This window comes from Sparus aurata, chromosome 1 (genome assembly GCF_900880675.1).
Source record: "Sparus aurata chromosome 1, fSpaAur1.1, whole genome shotgun sequence".
NCBI lineage: Eukaryota > Metazoa > Chordata > Actinopteri > Spariformes > Sparidae > Sparus > Sparus aurata.
Window position 1 is genome coordinate 22,564,264 of NC_044187.1, and position 17,077 is coordinate 22,581,340.

General features: G+C 41.7%; 3 protein-coding genes across 9 annotated transcripts; 2 read left to right on the top strand and 1 right to left on the bottom strand.

The window, feature by feature from the left end:
- Window positions 1-687: 687 nt before the first annotated feature.
- Window positions 688-7,472, top strand: atad5b (ATPase family AAA domain containing 5b). 3 transcript variants are annotated; one of them, XM_030415552.1, is made up of 14 exons: window positions 690-1,481; window positions 1,566-1,916; window positions 1,997-2,093; window positions 2,192-2,274; window positions 2,466-2,614; window positions 3,648-3,810; window positions 3,992-4,260; window positions 4,374-4,467; window positions 4,548-4,612; window positions 5,036-5,234; window positions 5,331-5,455; window positions 5,557-6,365; window positions 6,682-6,840; window positions 7,196-7,472. In XM_030415552.1, exons 1-14 carry the CDS (start codon window positions 998-1,000, stop codon window positions 7,272-7,274), a joined length of 3,126 nt encoding a protein of 1,041 aa, XP_030271412.1. In that variant the 5' UTR covers window positions 690-997; the 3' UTR covers window positions 7,275-7,472. The 3 variants fall into 3 exon arrangements, with proteins under 3 accessions (XP_030271431.1, XP_030271412.1, XP_030271422.1); XM_030415562.1 differs by having other exon boundaries at window positions 691-1,481; window positions 1,569-1,916; XM_030415571.1 differs by lacking the exon at window positions 6,682-6,840 and having other exon boundaries at window positions 688-1,481.
- On the bottom strand, window positions 7,463-10,772 carry tefm (transcription elongation factor, mitochondrial). The gene is made up of 5 exons (XM_030415645.1): window positions 10,618-10,772; window positions 9,820-10,310; window positions 9,020-9,169; window positions 8,669-8,847; window positions 7,463-8,495 (listed from the first exon to the last, which is right to left on the bottom strand). The coding sequence occupies exons 1-5, from the start codon at window positions 10,658-10,660 to the stop codon at window positions 8,237-8,239; spliced, it is 1,122 nt and encodes a 373-aa protein (XP_030271505.1). The 5' UTR covers window positions 10,661-10,772; the 3' UTR covers window positions 7,463-8,236.
- Window positions 10,201-16,334, top strand: LOC115580874 (arf-GAP with dual PH domain-containing protein 1). 5 transcript variants are annotated; one of them, XM_030415624.1, is made up of 11 exons: window positions 10,201-10,330; window positions 12,103-12,233; window positions 13,369-13,460; window positions 13,725-13,813; window positions 13,937-14,049; window positions 14,137-14,283; window positions 14,516-14,599; window positions 15,180-15,242; window positions 15,381-15,458; window positions 15,713-15,941; window positions 16,053-16,334. In XM_030415624.1, exons 2-11 carry the CDS (start codon window positions 12,159-12,161, stop codon window positions 16,082-16,084), a joined length of 1,002 nt encoding a protein of 333 aa, XP_030271484.1. In that variant the 5' UTR covers window positions 10,201-10,330; window positions 12,103-12,158; the 3' UTR covers window positions 16,085-16,334. The 5 variants fall into 5 exon arrangements, with proteins under 5 accessions (XP_030271484.1, XP_030271475.1, XP_030271459.1 ...); XM_030415615.1 differs by having other exon boundaries at window positions 10,209-10,334; XM_030415599.1 differs by lacking the exon at window positions 10,201-10,330 and adding an exon at window positions 10,741-11,508.
- Window positions 16,335-17,077: the final 743 nt, after the last annotated feature.

Here is a 17,077-nt window from a genome sequence, read left to right on the forward strand (position 1 = left end):
TAGAATACATTTAGCAGAAAGACATTTGAGTGTGGGTGTGGAACCAATATCGAGTATTATTGCACCATCTGTGAATCAGAAGAAGAAATTATCGGTCACTTGTTAAGTCACTGTATGCACATAAAAGAAGAAAAACTGGACAAACAATCACATTTTGTGAAAAATATATATATTTTTTGTATATATATGTTTTGAAATCAATAAAAAGATAATTGTCTGTAGCTACAGTTTGGCAAAGGACAATTACAAAATGTAAACGTGAAAATGACAGCAGAAATACACAAGCTTGCTGATTTCATATATCTGTACGATGCAAATCAACTGAAAGTCAACCAGAAGTCGAGAAGTACATAAAGTATTTGAATTAAATAATTTATAAGATGAAGTCATACACGAACAGCAGCAGCAGCAGAGTAAAGGAACATGTACAGATCAGGTTACACCAGCAGGGGATGCCACTCTGCACGTTATCCTTGGTGAGGTAAAAAAAAAAAAGTTGTTAAAAAGTTGTATTCATGGCTTGAGACGGAAAAAACTGTCCTATATGATGTTTTAAGTTAATCTAGGCCGCCAACATTATAAACGAGCTTCTGTAACGTGAAGCCTTAACACATGTTAATTCATATTTCAATCACTTCGCTTCACTCGCTAAACTGTACGAGAGCCTCCGTGTGAGCTGCCTGTAACACATACGATCTTTGGCTACACCAAACCTCGCGCTCGTTTTAAACGTCACGTTCTGTTCGCGTTTACGACGCAACACAAACCGTCACGGTGTTAAACTTCGGTGTGTTTATGTGAAGAGTTACACTTTTTTCAGGGAGCTAGCTAAAACACACAGCCAGCTCGTCTGCTCGGTGTAAGACATGACGGAAAACTGACGCTTTTGTTCAAGTTGACGTCGCACAAACGGACGTTACCTAACGCATCATGCGTGACTGCCGTGCGCCAAAGCCGAATCGCCTCCGGAAAGTCTTTAAATTAGAGGTTCTTTACGATGCTAAACAAACTCAAACGGAGCAAGGTTTGTAAAGATGCCCTGTGTCCAAGTAAAGACCAGCCGAGATCCGCCGTGGTGGTCACGGTGGACTCAGACTCAACCCTGCTGCCTCCAGCAGGGTCAGATGTTGCTGCTCGAGGCATCTCCAGCATAAAGGTCAACCCACGTCAGGAGCAGACTTTTTGCGCAAAGGGCGTTAAAACTGCACCAATTTTCTTGCGTACAACACAGCATAGAAAGAGTAAACACAGCGGTGATGGGAGGCTGCATCAGTCTGCAGAGACGCTGCGGGCATCAGTGCTCCCTCCTCAGGGTGAGGGTGTGCAACAGGTGAGAGGTCAGCCCTCTCACCTGACGGGGAGAAAGTGGTCGCCATCAGCTCTGCACAGCTGTCTGGAGGAAATCCGAACAGCTAACCCTGCATTTCCTGTCCGAGCAGTGTTCGGCATTTTGCAGAGGAAATCAAATCTGCAGGATTCAGGTGAGATTGAGCGACAGTGTGTTATTAACTTACTCATAACAAAAAGCTTGGTGGCCTTGACTAGGCTCTCTCTCCTTTCTTAAGCAGAACACTCCCCGAAGATAAGCTCCCCACAGAAAAACCCCAAAGAGAAGAGGAAGCGGGAGAATGAAAGCTCTGAGTGCGAGCCCAAGCGCCTGAGGTCTAGTCTTACAATCACTGAGGGTGGTGCTGCAATGGGTCACTGTCACATGTCAGCACAGGGTGTCCAGGGGAGCACTGTCCTGCAGGCCAGGCAGCAGCCGAGAAGCAACAAGCTCAGTCGCTCCTACAGGCTGAGACGGCAGAGTGGGATCCCAGCAGGCCTGGTGATCAACTCTGAGCCCAAGTCTGAAGCGATAAAGGGCACAGAGTATCAAATCCATCCACTCAACACTTCCAATATTCTCCAAAGAGGTAAACAGGTTATATGTATGACGTGTTCTATTCCATCTGAATTGCAGGATTAAAGGTTTGATCCCGTTTCTTTTGTCTAGATTCCAGTGTTGAGGATGTTCTCTGGACAGACAAATACAGCCCTCAGCACTCAAGCGAAATCATTGGCAACTCTGCCTCTGTGAATAAACTACAAAAGTGAGCTTTGAATAATGAGCTCCCTTACCGTCTCAATGATACCTCAGACTTAAAATCAGCGTGAGCAACATCTTTTGTGTTCTTTCTGTGGAATTCAGATGGTTGAAGCAATGGAAACTAAGAGCCGACCGTGACGAGAGGAGAAAACCGGATGAAAGGAAACAAGAAGAAAACAGCAACAGTATGAGCTGGAATTTGTCTCACTTTAATCTCAGCCGAGAGTCAAATTTTTAATGTGGGTTCTAAATTTGTAACTTTGGCTGCTTGTTTTTTTGGGTATCCGCATGACTGAAGTCTTATTTGAACAAGTCAGGATTTCACCGAATTCTCCATGTGTGGGGCTTTTGGTTGTTTAACTGTCCTCCCGTGCAGACTCATGGGACTGTGGAGACTTCCAGGGTGAGGCTGGGACAGAGGACGGCAGAGAGGAGACATTGTGTAACACCATGCTGATCACAGGACCAACAGGCGTGGGAAAGACAGCCGCAGTGTACGCCTGCTGTCAGGAGCTCGGCTTCAAGGTTGGAATCAAACTGGACATGCATCTTTGAATCCATGCTGCTAAAGGCTGATTATCTGCATCTGTAATAATATCTTTAAATATTACAGAAATGTGAAATATCAAACATTGATTCTGACAGTGTGTAAAATCTTTGTAGTAGCTCCCCAGTGAGAACTGTGTAAAAGGCCTCAAAAGAATATAGCATTTGTGAAAAAAAGGTTGAAGGATTCCAAAATCGATCACCACGTTTCGTACTTCATAGGACCCCAACCTAGATAGAATGTTGAAAACGATGTGCCTGCTGGAAATAGTGTTAGTAATAAAAAAATGAAAATGCTTTAGATACAGTTATTAAAAGCTAAGAAACAGAAAGCATTTTACTTTACTATTTTACATGACCTATGCCTGTGTGCTTTAAGAAATTTAATGGCCCATGCACACATGACATAATGTACGTGACGTATATGTAGTTTACCTGGGACCATCATGATTCTTGATGGTCCTTTTTTTTAATTCACTCCTCGATCTGCAACCCTCGTTTGGTGTCCTTCGCCAAACAAGATCGTGGCGTTTTGAGGATGCATGGTTTTTGTTATTCACTGAAAAAGAAATGGGGCTGAACGATATAGAGAAAGAATATATATAATGCAATTATATCGACAGATATATGAAATGTGATGTGAGTCATGTTTAAGTGGGAAAGAAATATACAGAAAAAGAAATATAAAAATGATTGTTAGTGGGTTGTGTGCCAAACAAGCATGCCCCCTTAGATCTGGAGAATATGACTTGTAGGTTGGTATCTTTGTATCACCAAGATGCTTTAGTTACCTTCACCAAAAGAAGCTCCATTGATTGGGATGTTGGCCACGTTGCAATTTCAGTGATATTTTGATTATTTGTTCAGCCCTACACGGAAATATGTAACTCACAGTTAGGGGTTGGGAATCGCAGATTAAGTAAGAGAGTATGTTCGGGGCAAATAATCATCTGCACGTCACACTTGAATAAGAGAAATTATGCTTTAAATTTTCTTTTTCCTTTTTAAAAAGGTATTTGAGGTGAACTGTTCGTCACAGCGCAGCGGTTGCCATATTGTGTCACAGCTGAAAGAGGCTACACAGTCCCACCTTGTGGAGATGTCGGGGAAGGACCCACTGAAACCCACTTTCTTCAACCACTACAGCTCCACTCCGAAATCTGAGTGTTTATCTGGTGGGACATTGTTCAAATATATCACTCGTGTACTACTGTCTTCTGAAAACGCTAAAAAAATAATTTAAGAAAACATAAACTGTCAGGTTTGTGTAAAGTTTAAATATCTGTAAACAGTTATAGAAGGTTTCAGCGTCATATCAACACATTTCAAAGGCTTTTGTAATATTTTCTTTAACAGGAAAAACAGTGCCTCCAAAAATTGTCACTTCTACCTCCAAAAAGAGAGCAGCCCAGAGTTTTGGTCGCTCCAGCCGCAAACTAAAAGCTAATCCAGCCACAAATACTTTGGCCAACTATTTTAGGATGAAGGCCAAAGCAGATCACTCACTCCTCGGTGGCCTGTCTGAAAAACCAGACTTCAAGACACAGGGCAGCCCCTCACCAGCCTCTGATCAAACAGGGGCCCAGAACAAAAAGACAGCCACATCACTCATTCTGTTTGAAGAGGTAAACCATTCGGCAGCGACAGTCTCTGAGACGTGTAATTTAATGGATATGAGACCACACGAGACCCAAGTTTAGTCTGGGATGATCCTTTTGCAAATTGTCTGCTCCCACAGGTTGATGTCATATTCGATGCTGATGTTGGTTTCCTCTCTGCCATCAAGACTTTCATGAAAACCACTAAAAGGCCGGTCGTTCTGACTACCAATGGTAAACGCACACACACCGTGTCATTTAGAGAAGAATTGATCCGTGGACGAGCTCTGATGCAAATTCAATGTCTTCCTCAGACCCCACATTCCGAGAGAAATTCAGCTGCAGCTTGGTGGAAATCATTTTCAAAACCCCATCAGCTGTAAGTTTCTATCTCTACAACTCTGCTGGACTTTGTTGTGAACGTGGTTGGGTAGTAATGGATTCCATGCAATCAGGATTACATTTTTAGCAGTACAAAAAAAATGCAAAATGCACTATAATTGCATGGAAAACATTTCCAAATGTTTAAAGAGAAAAAAATAATATTTATGGACCACATTTTTTGTGGTTGCATCGATTTTTCTTTCAGTAGTCGGTGCAATTTTTTCAGTGTTGTATTTTGAAGTAATCCAAAAGCTTTCAGATGAGATTACATTTCATAGTAATTGAACCTAACCCCTGGCTGTGAAAGGCATGCATGTAGCCTGAAGTAGCTCACGCTTGTCTTGTACATTCGTGAATTCAACAAACTGTGCTTGTTGCGGATATGAGCAAAGAATGACCCAGTCCATCTATTTCCAAGGTGAATGTCTGCAGCTACCTGCAGCTGGTGGCCTTGGCGGAGAATGTGCGACTGGAGTTGGAAGACGTCAGCGGCCTCCTTAGACTGTCCAGAGGTGACGTCAGACGCTGCCTGCTGCAGCTGCAGCTCTGGGTGCGCAGTGGTGGAGGATGGACCTCTCAGAGTGGAGGTTTGACTAAGGAGCTGGTTGGTGTTGAGCGTAAGTGACTTAAAAATGAATCGCAATCAAGCACCCACATGGACGATGTTCAAATCAATACAGATTTGCAGGATTTTTTTCAATTTCCCTACCTAGGCTCGGATGTTACTAAAAAAAGAGATGATTTAGACTCCAAGCTTCCTCATTGTGACACAGGCTGCACTGCTAGCATGCTGGGTTTGAAACCTTTGACCCAAAACCAAGTGCTTAACCTTCTAAAGGTGAGTATTGAAAAGATTCATCTAATAAATATGAACTCTTTGTGATTTTTTTCCAGAGGAAAATTAGTTTAGTCTGTAAATATTTTCTTTCTTCAATTCAGTGTCAGTTGTGGTCTGAAGCAGACATGATGGAGCTCCTGAGGATGCTAGCTGAGAGCTGGAGACGAGGTGTGCCTCTTTTGTACTGCAACCTGGAGCTCCTTCTACCCATCAAGGAAAGTTCAGTTCACTTCCTGGACAAGGGGACATGTTCTGAGCTGCACAGTGAGTTGGCAACCCCTGATCCTCACATCCAGCAGCTGGATGGAAATGTGGCTCTGAAGGCGTCCAACACTGACAGCAAATCTGTTCGGAATATCTCCAGGCTTAGCAGAAGGAGATATATCACGCAAATTGACATCACAGCATCTTCCAGTGTTACAGAAGCTCCTCAAAGAACATCATCATCAAAGAGGGCTCGTTCAAAAGGCGCTAGTTTAAGAGACAAGACTGAACAAAAAGCAGCCAAAGTGGAATCTAATTGTTTGGAGTCATTGGCTAACTACTTTGACCTCATGTCATACCTCGATGCCACAATGCCGGCTGCAGCGCCGTTCGTTCCAGGCTCACGCACACCCGAGGCGTTTATCTGGACAGGTGTTGAGATAAAGGACGGTTTGTTGGATGTGATGAGTGAGGAGGAGAAGGAGGGCAGAGGTTGGAGCCAGGAGAGGCTGTTGGATATTCAGGCTGCTGTGGAGGGCCTGGGGTTTCACAGGTACCTGTGGAGAGTTTTTGAGGCGTGGACTGAAGGCCAAAAATACAGACAGGGGCTGGGAGACACGAGGTGGGGGAGGCTGGTGGAGAATCTTACGCTACCTGCATCTTCCAAAAGCCTCAGCTTTAGTTTTCCACCTCTGTGTGCACCAAGGTGAGTGTGCTCTCCTGCTGATCCTCTTATTCAGATTCAGATCATTAACTGTGTTCAGTCTGTTCAATAACTGGAGGAGTTTTGTGTTGCATATTTCAGCTGTCCAATCATAAGCTTTAGCATGTAGATGTCAGATTTTGCGTGTTCTTCTTTTTTAAAAAGAAATAAAATAATACTTGAATATGATTTAAAATTGGATCCGAAAACCTCAATAGCTAACTTTATTTTTCTGGAATCTACAAAAGGCAACCAAAGCTCATGACATTGTGTACATCATTATAAAGCAGAAAACAAAGATTGTCCTTTCCCGCTGCAGAGTGTCCCAGAGGCGGTATGAGCTGAGCAGGACGGTGCTCTGCAGTAAATCCTTTTACCTGCTGGGGAACAGGCGAGCTGTCAGTGTGGACTACATGCCGGTCCTCCGCTACATCTGTCACCTTCAGAGAGCACAGCGGCAGAAAGAGGAGCCAGTCGGGTGAGACGGACACAATACAGATTTATATTCACTTCACTTGAGGAGGACGACTGATGTTGTTTAGAATGATAGCATAATAAGATTGATTTTTAATCAGTGAAAACACTGTCACATCAGGTTAGTCAGTGTGACCATTACGGTAGTTGGATCTTCAATGTAACTTGTATCTGCTTTCTTAGTTATTTTTTTCGTATGCTCTGATCTAACTTATCATTTAACTCTTCAGTTTGAATGAATGTTTGATGAATTGTTTCTGCCAAGTATTAAACTCTAATTTGACATTTTACATCCAACTAATACTTAACATTTGTACTAAAACTTTGACTAAAATCTAATGATTTATCCCCCACATTAGGTGTCTGAACTACCTCAGCGGCACACAGCTGGGTCTCTCAAAGAAGACCATTCATCTCCTGGCAGAAGATTTCTCCTAAAGAAAAATCTGGACAACTGAAGAGCCTCACTTCCATTAGCAGTCAGTATTTATTTAACTGTGAATCAATGTTACCTGACTACTGCTTCCAACATAATACTGTAAAATGAATTTAATTCAGTTCAACTGAGAAATCATGTTTCGTTCACATGTACTTGCAACCATGAAAAGTAAATAAAATATTCTATATTCTTTTTAATTATGTTTATTTCATAAAACCTTTTAACCCCAAAGCAACAGGAGTGAAAATCCTGGCAGACAGTTATTACTTTATGAAAGTGTCCATATCCAACATCATCGACGGAAACAAACAGACAAAACTCTTCAACTCTCATGCCAACTAACCCCAAAAAAATAATTTTAGAGGGTTTTATGGAACAATTAGAATAGACAATACTTTAAATAAGGGATGCACCATTTTATTGGCCACTCTTTACCTTTTTTTCATACTGTCGGCAAATATGATAGCACCGGTCGAACTGCTGTCTCACATTAATTTTGCACTGGCACATTCGTGGGATGCTGGCTCGGGAAATCTCTGCCTTCAGTTTTATTTTTCAAGGCTATGTAAGTGCTGAAATTTCTTACCATTAATGGGTAGAAGGCTACAACAGGTCAAGCTAAAAGTTGTTTGGTACATATGTGTGATCGAGTTTGTTCTCTTTCAAAGTAACGTTATTAGGAATTCAAAATTATTGATATTTTCATAATGAAGATTTCATTGTTTATAGGCAAAAAACAGGGAATAAATAACAACAAAATGAATGGCAGCAAAGGACATTGTCATATTGGCCCACAGTTTCACAATCGGTGCATCCCTAACTTAAATCAACCGCCATCAAATGTGTTCAAAGAGGTAAACGTTTGCTAAAAGTCCACAAGGGCTCAGGATGCCACTCACGGGGTTTGTTGTTGTTGTGGATGTCGTGCATAGTTGGGGCAAGAGGTCGGCCCCTGCAGTGGCTAACTGGAAGATTCATTGAGCAGCTCATAAAAAGCAACTGCCTGAAGCAGGGCGTCACACAGTTCCTCTCCTCCCCTGCCGATTTTAAATGAATTCCTGTACTTCACCAATAGGTCAGGAGGAACATTTATCCTGGGTATCTTCTGTGTCACAGACTCAGTCATCATTTTACGGACCATCTGTGCCCCGCTGGTCCGAGACTCGCCCACCATGAGTCCAAAGTGACGTCCCACAGCGCTGCGCATCATGTTCAAAACTCTGTAAAAGATGGAAGAAATGGAGGAGGGAAGTTAGTTTGTGAACCTTCCCTGACTCTGAGACAGTTGAAACAAAAAGGGTGAAAGGCCAAGAAAAATTCTAGATGAACATCATGTTTGTTGTACAGTACTTTGGTGCATGTCACAATTATCATTAATTCCCTTTTTCCCTACCTAGGAGGAATGTTGGCCTTGGGTGGGGGGTTTCTGGGCTCCAGCAGAGCGAACAGCATGGCCTCTACAGTCCTCATGTGGGCCATGACAGGGAACAGAGTCGTATTCTGGACTGAGATGGAGGACTTCTCTATTATGTAGAAGTCAGCTGATGGGAGATGTGACACAACTGTGGAGACCTGAGGGCAGAAAAGAAAAGTACAAATTGTTCTCTTGGTTCAAATTCCTTACTGTGACTTCAACCCATGTGTTAATTGAAAACACAAGGACAACTGCCATTTTACAGCTTCTATAGTCAACTGGTCACTGTAAGATTTCAGTAATAACATGGACTCTGACAGTCATACTCACATCACTCAAGTAGGTAGAGGCCATGTATGTTCCCTTCAAGAAATTTGGACATTCCAGCTGTTGCCAGTCCAGGACTGTCATCCCACGGTTCACATGGGTCCAGGCGATTTTATTAGTTCCACATACTAGTGACACAATGGAGCTGGCATCCTGAACAAACACATACAGAATCAAGACCGGGGGATATTGTCAATTATCATTTTTACATTTAACAGTTTGACAACTGAAATGAGATTAACTCAGCTAATGCAGTCAGGGGCCAGTTTGAATTATCAAACAGGGATCTCTCTTTCTACACAGATTTTACATGCCAATGTATTAATTGCAGGGAATCAACACATCATTTGAAAACTTGTTTATGTGGTTCAAGATGAGCTTTGTCAAGGACGTTAAATGGACTTGCATCAACTGACTATTCAAAGTGCTTAACACCCTTTCATACACTGATGGCGCATGGCTGATACAGCTTCCTATCCAAGGCGTGTGTGTTCAGCCATCCTGTTTTTGAGTCCTGCAACTTTATATAACTGCAATACTAAATTGTAAAAATTACACCTTCGATTACACCTTAGATCCAGATCACTGTAATACAAGCCTTGTATAACCTAAATATGACAGAGCAGAGCAGCAGTGTGAGGCTGATCGGGCATCTCCATCATCCTCATGCAAGATGGATGCTTGTGAACACATAGACTGCAACTTAAATCTTGTGTCATTCCACTTATATTCACGTTTAAAACTCATATAGGTGTGTGGAGAAGTGGTAGTTCTGATCAATAAACACATGATCAGAACCTCACCTCCAACCAGGACCTGTCGACCTCTGGCCTGATAAACTTGGCCAGCTGAATCCTCCCTTTCTTCACCATCTTCACCGGGTTGAGGATGGAGTTGAAGACCGTGACAGCACTTTTGTGCTTCAGCAGCGGCACATTCACCACACTCTCCAGGGTTTTAAAAGGTCCGTTTTTAGTCCTGTACTCCACAATGTTGAGCGACTTGCGGCCTCTCAGGAGCTTGACGCCGGCCAGCTCTGATGGCGCGGCGTTGTTGAGCAGCTGGAGGATGACATCTCGTTGCGCGGAGGTGTAGAACTCATCCAGCGGTCTGTTGTCCTCTTTGCAGGGCGTGGAGTTGGAGGTGGAGGTGAGGACGGCGTCCAGGGTCTCAAAACCAGCGACGGGAACCCGGCTCCGCCAGCAGCATGTGCACTGGAGATACCGCAGCTCCAGCTCAGGGAGGGAGCATTGCTGAGGGCGAAGGAATAATCCCGGCTGACACGAGTACTGACCTGCAGAGGACGTACAGGAGGGAGGTGATGTTCAGACATTCAAAACTACTGCAAGTCCACAACACGTGAGCAGAGGACCCTGGTGTACGTTAATGTTGACAGACACCACAATATGTCAGGCTGCCTGGACTGACTTAAAATGTGTACAACAGATGGGATTAGTAATATAACCACTAACAGCAAAAGTTAGCATTTAAAAGTAACGTTAGCTTAGTTAAATTAGCTTGCTAGCTTAGTCGGCGAATGCATTTTTTTTTTTTTTTTTTTTTTACAAAAGGTGAGTACAAGACAGCCGACAAACACCTACTTCTATAAACCACCGATGATAGAAAGCGCCTGGCGAACCACATTATCGTTTTATTAGAAATAAATTAACTATCGTTTTGGTTACAACATCATACAGACTGAAAAACTTCTGCCCTTTCGTTGTGGTCCGGCGGTTTTTAACCGACCGGCGGGGCACAACAACACAACTACGATTGGTTCCGGGACGCTTCTCCTTCTGCTTTGTGTTTGCTGGCGACCTGCGTTATACCGCCACCTACTGTAGGACAGAGTCATTGCACTCATTCAGATGGTGTTGAGTTAATTACTGAGCTACATCAATAAATAGTTTCTTGTGTTTACATAACTCATTACCATCAGTGAGGATATAAATATTAGAAACACCAGATATATTTTCTCAAGACCTGTACACAAGTCTGTCATGTCTACCCTGTCTTGTGAATTAACTGCAAAATATGCTGAGTTGATCAACACTTTATCTCAGACATATCCGGTGTAGCTCCCCCAACATGAAAATACTTCACTAAAACCAGTTCTATGAGCTATACATACGAGTCAATCACCCTGTTATACGGTGACGTCTGTTTCACTTCCTTTCTCTGTTATTCCTGGACCTCTGCGTTTGTGTGCAGAACAATAAACTTTGTGATGCTGTGCTGGTAAGAGGAAATGCTGGGCGGCTGGCCAATGAGAAGAAATATGTTTTTCACCTGCTACTGAGCTCTGTGTGCCATTCAATGAGGAGAATCAATATGGAGTTTATAGCCAGTCGCTCTTCTTTTGGGACTCTACTGTTAGTCTGACTGAGGCAAACTACTTTCACCTATGGCCAGTCTCGAGAGAAACAACAAAATCCTGCTAGATTTGGTGCGACAGCCAGGTAACAACTTGTGTGCTGACTGTGGAGCTCCTGGTGAGTACCCTGACAAAGCTTCATAGCCACAGTATATTAATTTTGAAATGATACATACATCTCTCTGACTGATTTACAACAACACATGTTTTGTCAAAGACCACTGTACCTGATGTCTGTGAGACTGAACACATTTTCTTTATCAAAGTTAAAGAATGGTAAACAATAAGGTGTGCCATGTGGCCATGTGGTGCTGTTTGTTAACATAACTTTCATTATTTTTTATCAGTATTGTTTTATAACCAAGTCAAGTTTCACAATCAACTTTCATAAGGGGGAAGTGGCTGCTGCTATATTCTGCGGCATGATCTCACTGTTCCTCCTCTACCAGTCTGCCACCATCACTGACGAGAACAGCCCATTGTCATTGTGCGAGAGTCAAAGATGAGCAAGAAATCAGATGCTTGAATTAAAGTCACTGTTCAATTTACACACAGATTTTTAATGCATGTTATAACTAATAAGAAGAGACTGTGATTGTCACTCCCAGTTTATTATGTTGTGGTGTGTAGTTGCCGCTTATACACTGAAGTTCATAGTGTATTTAGTTCCTTCTTACAGTGTAGATGTTGTTATGTGCTTCTCTGCTCACAGAACCTGACTGGGCCTCCTACACTCTCGGTGTCTTTGTGTGCCTGAACTGCTCAGGGATGCATCGTAATCTGCCTGCTGTCAGCAAAGTCAAATCCATTCGTCTGGATCGCTGGGAGGATTCACTAGTAGAGGTATAGCATTGTGTTTGTATTCATTTTATATGGACAGCTTAAAACAGTTTTTTGTTCACCTCACGTTTTTATATTTTGAAAGTGTACGTTTTAAGTCAAATTCCAACTCCAACATTTTTTTTTTTTTTTTTCGATGTATAATCTTTTGTTGACATAAACAGTTTTTCTACTTTGGAAACAAAACAAAAAACCTATACTTCTAAAATTGCTGAGTTTAAAGGTGCATTCCATAATAATTTTATTTGAAAACCTCAAAAAGATTAACTACAATCATCTAGAGAATGTGAAGAAATAACAGTGTTGAGATCATGATTACTGTGTAATATGTAGAAGAGATATCTACTGAAGCTAACATGCTAACAAGCTAGCCTGCATCTCTTTCTTAAGCTCCTGTGCTAGAGGTGCATGCCCCGGTGACTCCAAGGTCACTGTTCAGACAGCTAGCTGCATGGCTAACAGAGCTAATTAGTAAGCATCTACAGTAAGCAGCAATTAGTGCTTACTGTGGTTACATGCTGACCCCTATGTGTTTTGTCCTGACCATGAATTTAACTTTTTTACATTTTGCACCTGTAAAGTGAATAATAATTTAATATTTTTATTTGCAACCTTTAACTTCTAAGCAACCAATTACTGACAAATCTTGTTCACAGCTCGACGTGAACAATATTTGTTTTGTATGTTCGTTCCTGAAACTCAAAGTTCCCTGTTTTTCTGAAGAATAAACCTAAGTTAACCTAACAAAAGATTTCAGTGTGGCAAAACCCTTTATTGGTTAAATTTAAAAGTTAAGAATTGATGTAAAAAATAAATAAATTGTGAAGACAGCTGTCTTGAAATGATGACTTTTCTTAGCATTTTCTTTCACAGTGTATATATATTTTTGTCTGTGTATTTTCATATTTTTTATTTTTTTCTCTTTTCCTTATTTTAATTGTTATTGTTCCTTTTCTTTATTTTTAGCATTGTCTCGAGAGGCATGTGGCCTTATTACATACTGTATGAGCATGTCACAGATAAAACATATGTTTTGTTTGTAGTCTCATGTGGAATGTGTTGGGTAAGTCCGCTCTGCAAGACAGGGACCTACGAATGAAAACAGAAGATAATGAACTCTAATCGTGATTGTGTGCAGTTCATGCAGAAGATGGGAAATTCTGCAGCCAGAGCCATTTATGAGAAGTATGTCCCTGCCTTCTTTTACCGGCCGCAACAAAAAGACTGCAAGTGAGTGACCGCAACACATTCACATCATTAGCTCAGTGAAAATGTAGAATCAACCAACGGTCTATTTAGTGAATGGGACCAGAGAGGTACAGAAAGAGGAACAGACACCAAACAGCCGGGTGCAGAGGTGGAGTTGCTCCAGACAGTATGAATCACACTCATTCATCAGTGAGAGGTCTATATCTTTTCAGTCGCTGGTATTTACTTAACCATTCATGTTTTATCCATGAGGAAAGTGTAATGAGTGTTTTGCTTTGCTTTCAGTGTTCTTAAGGACCAGTGGATCCGTGCAAAGTATGAAAGAGGAGAATTCACAGGAGAAAACAGCCACTGTCAGCAAGCCTATAGTTCTGGTGATTATCCTCATCATATTCTTTCCGTCAGCAAATTTTTCAGAACTTTGCATTCATTTCCGTGCTTAATATGCTGTTTAGTTTCTCCTCATCTCTTTTATTTATTTGATGCTACCAACACAGACGTGTTTGAGTCGATGCTATGGAAGAAGGGCAAAGACAACAAGCAGTTTCTTAAGAGGGTCTTCCTGCTGTCCCGCAAAGACTTCACCCTCAGATACTTCATCAAAGAGGATGTGAGTAGCTCTTTTGCCTGTTCATCATTTACTCTGCAGTGTGAAATGAGCACATATCAGCTAATCCCTTCGAATGCTTCCTCAAAGTCCAAGGTCCCCAAAGCGGTCATCTCCATGAAGGACCTGAATGCAGTTTTCCAGCCAGAGAAGATCAGCCACGCTCACGGCCTGCAGATCTCCTACCTGCACGACGAGCGCATGAGGAATCTGTTTGTGTATCATGAGAATGGACAGGTGAGCTCGGGTGCAGTTGTGTTTTTTTGCTCTACGCTTTGATACAAACATGTCTTAACTTGGCAAACGTGGCATACAAAACCTGAAACATCTGTCTTCGACCTTTTGATCCTAAATTTGGTGTCAGAGCTGAGAAAGATGATTTGATCTAGACCCAGTTCCATTCCAGTTTACTTGCGTGGTTGCAGTTTATGTGCTCCTGATGTGCTCTTTTATATCTAATGCCTCACAGGTAATTGTATCCTTGTTCAATGCTATCCGGGCAACACGCTTGGCATACCTGCAGAAGAAACATCCCACTCTTCATGTTAATGACGTGAGACACATTTTTATACTATATAAATCTCAGATGAATTGTTAAAGGTACAGAGTCACAGAGTCACAGGTATCTCCACCGCTTTTACACATTAAAGTGTCTTAACAGGTTTTGGGGAGTACTAAAGAGTACATGATAAAGGTTGAATAAAGCCTTTTGTGGCTCCAGGGGAGGCTGCGTGTAATCTGATAAATTACCTCAAGTGATTTCACTCAGTGGCAACACTGCATTGTGGGTAATGTAGGTTCCAGGTTTTGAGAAAAGCAGCCCACTGGCCTAACATTGTCCTCTAATATGGCAGAACCACAGATAAACTCTTTTTACTCCACGCATTCTTCTTCCCTTTTCAAAATCTGGTGCCTACATTACCCACAATGCAACTTCAGCACTGAGTGACATCAGTGGAAGCAATTTGTTAGATTAAATGTAGCTTCCTCTGGAGTCACAAGAGGCTTTACTCTACTTTTTCCCCATTAAACACACTTTAAAATGTAAAAATTGGTAGATTTACCCTATGAAATGCAATTTTTGTTTGGTTCTTTTGTTCAGTTAAGGGTGTCACCTGTCTTTCTTTGCACAGTTAATACCTCAGATAACAAGACATTGCCTGAAGGAGGGGTACATGGAGAAAACTGGCCCCACGGTATGTCAAGTATCTGAATCTATTGGATTTGTTTACTTTTGTTGTATCTGTCAAATTCATTTCTGCATTTTTTTCCTCTCTTTCTTTCTCTTTCTCGGTCTATATGTCCTGTTTTTTCGTGTGCTTGTGTGTTTTCAGCAACGAGAGCCATTCAAGAAAAGGTGGTTCACACTGTGCTCAGGAAACAGAAAGCTTCTATATTTCAAATCTCCACTGGTAATTAACACATAATGCCACTGTCTCTAGAGTGTGTGTGTGCGTTTAAGGTGTGTAAAGAATAAGAAAATAAAAGCATAACAACATTTACAAAAAAGACACAGTTATGAGAAAAACAATGAAAGACATTGCATTATTTTATAAGTAGACAACATTTCCAGCTTTGACTCAAATGCAGAGATTGGCCTAATGCGACACCATCGGTAGTGTTTGCAGTTAATGAAAGTCATGCTTCCCTTTGTTTTCCCTGTCAGGACGCCACAGAGTTGGGTGCTGTCTTCATCGGCACAGAGAGCCACAGCTACTCTGTCTCAGAGATCAGCGGCCGGAGCACGAGGGGAGGCCGATGGCACTGTGGCATCACGCTGCAGACTCCAGGCAGGCAGTTTGTGTTCATGTGTGAGCAGGAGCAGGAGCAGAGGGAGTGGTTGGAGGCCATCACAAAGGTCATCTCTCAAGCCATGACCCCAGAGGACTACGCTAGTAAGACAATGTTATTATATACCTGATAAAACACTGTACAGCTTCCCTTGTTTATCAGGTGTATGAACACAAAGTCCATATGTGAATACGCACTTTTTCTTTAATATACTGTAGACGAAGCCAACCTGGGACGGGGGAAATGACTGGAAAAGATCTACCTGCTGGATGTAATAACTATCCTTTTTGGGACATATAAGACTGAAAGGCTTACTTCCAAAGGACGTCCTGAACCTGTCAGTGGACTGCTCGACATCGCTGACAAATGATCAGCTCTCACTTTGCACAGACTACAGTTTCCGTAATTATAATCATATATAATATATCACCTTGGAGAAGCGGTATATCATGAATTTATTGTTGTGACGTGACATAAAAGATTTTTTTGCAACCAAATATTGTATTTATTGAAAGGACTAGACTAGATTGCGTGTATAATTTGCCTTCTTTGTGGTAAGTTTGTTATGGCAAATGTTTTGCACATTTTCAAAAGATAATGTTCATCTCTCTCACACGCTGTTTCATTTTTAGCTGTCTGTTATAGTTCTCTTCATAAGTTTAATAAATATACAACACAAATGAAATTCCAAAGTTATGTTCCGAATCAGGAACAAAGGTAGTGATGTATCACAGGAAACCATTGAGGATGATATCAGCCATCGCAAAAGTGCCTGTATTTCGATGTCTTCTTTGTCATGTTATTGTGATTACCAACCAGGCCAAGTGGGTACTCCGGGTCCACCAGATCCATATGGGACTTGAAGACTCTGCGTTAAGCATGTCACAATTAGTTTGTTGTAATTTGATTTGCTTATTTGTTTCTAGTTTAAATTACACCATGAGCTGAAAAATCAGGTCCATAAGGTAACATCTAATACTAAATGTCAACCCTTTATTAGGTCTTTATCATTTCAACTTATATTGTGTTTACATGGTGAACGTCTATAAATAAATGTGTGCTTAAAACACATGTTGCGCGATATATATTGTATAATAAATATATGTAGGCTGCGCTGTATCTAAATGGCTGCTGTTAGCCTGTCTTCAGTGGTGGAAAGTACATATACTTAAAGGATGAGTTCACCCACAAATTAAAATTCAGTGATTAGGCAGTGCACTTAACTACAACTTTAATGTAC

Coding starts and splice junctions, on each gene's coding strand:
- LOC115580874 (XM_030415599.1), top strand. CDS start 11,421: ATGGCCAGTCTCGAGAGAAACAACAAAATCCTGCTAGATTTGGTGCGA. Junction 13,814..13,936: donor TCAGCAAGCCTATAGTTCTG/GTGATTATCCTC, acceptor CTACCAACACAG/ACGTGTTTGAGTCGATGCTA. Junction 15,942..16,052: donor GACCCCAGAGGACTACGCTA/GTAAGACAATGT, acceptor TTTAATATACTG/TAGACGAAGCCAACCTGGGA.
- tefm (XM_030415645.1), bottom strand. CDS start 10,660: ATGTGGTTCGCCAGGCGCTTTCTATCATCGGTGGTTTATAGAA. Junction 10,311..10,617: donor ATCATCGGTGGTTTATAGAA/GTAGGTGTTTGT, acceptor CGTCCTCTGCAG/GTCAGTACTCGTGTCAGCCG. Junction 9,170..9,819: donor TCGACAGGTCCTGGTTGGAG/GTGAGGTTCTGA, acceptor GTGTTTGTTCAG/GATGCCAGCTCCATTGTGTC.
- atad5b (XM_030415552.1), top strand. CDS start 998: ATGCTAAACAAACTCAAACGGAGCAAGGTTTGTAAAGATGCCCTGTGT. Junction 3,811..3,991: donor GAAATCTGAGTGTTTATCTG/GTGGGACATTGT, acceptor TTTCTTTAACAG/GAAAAACAGTGCCTCCAAAA. Junction 4,613..5,035: donor TTTTCAAAACCCCATCAGCT/GTAAGTTTCTAT, acceptor TCTATTTCCAAG/GTGAATGTCTGCAGCTACCT.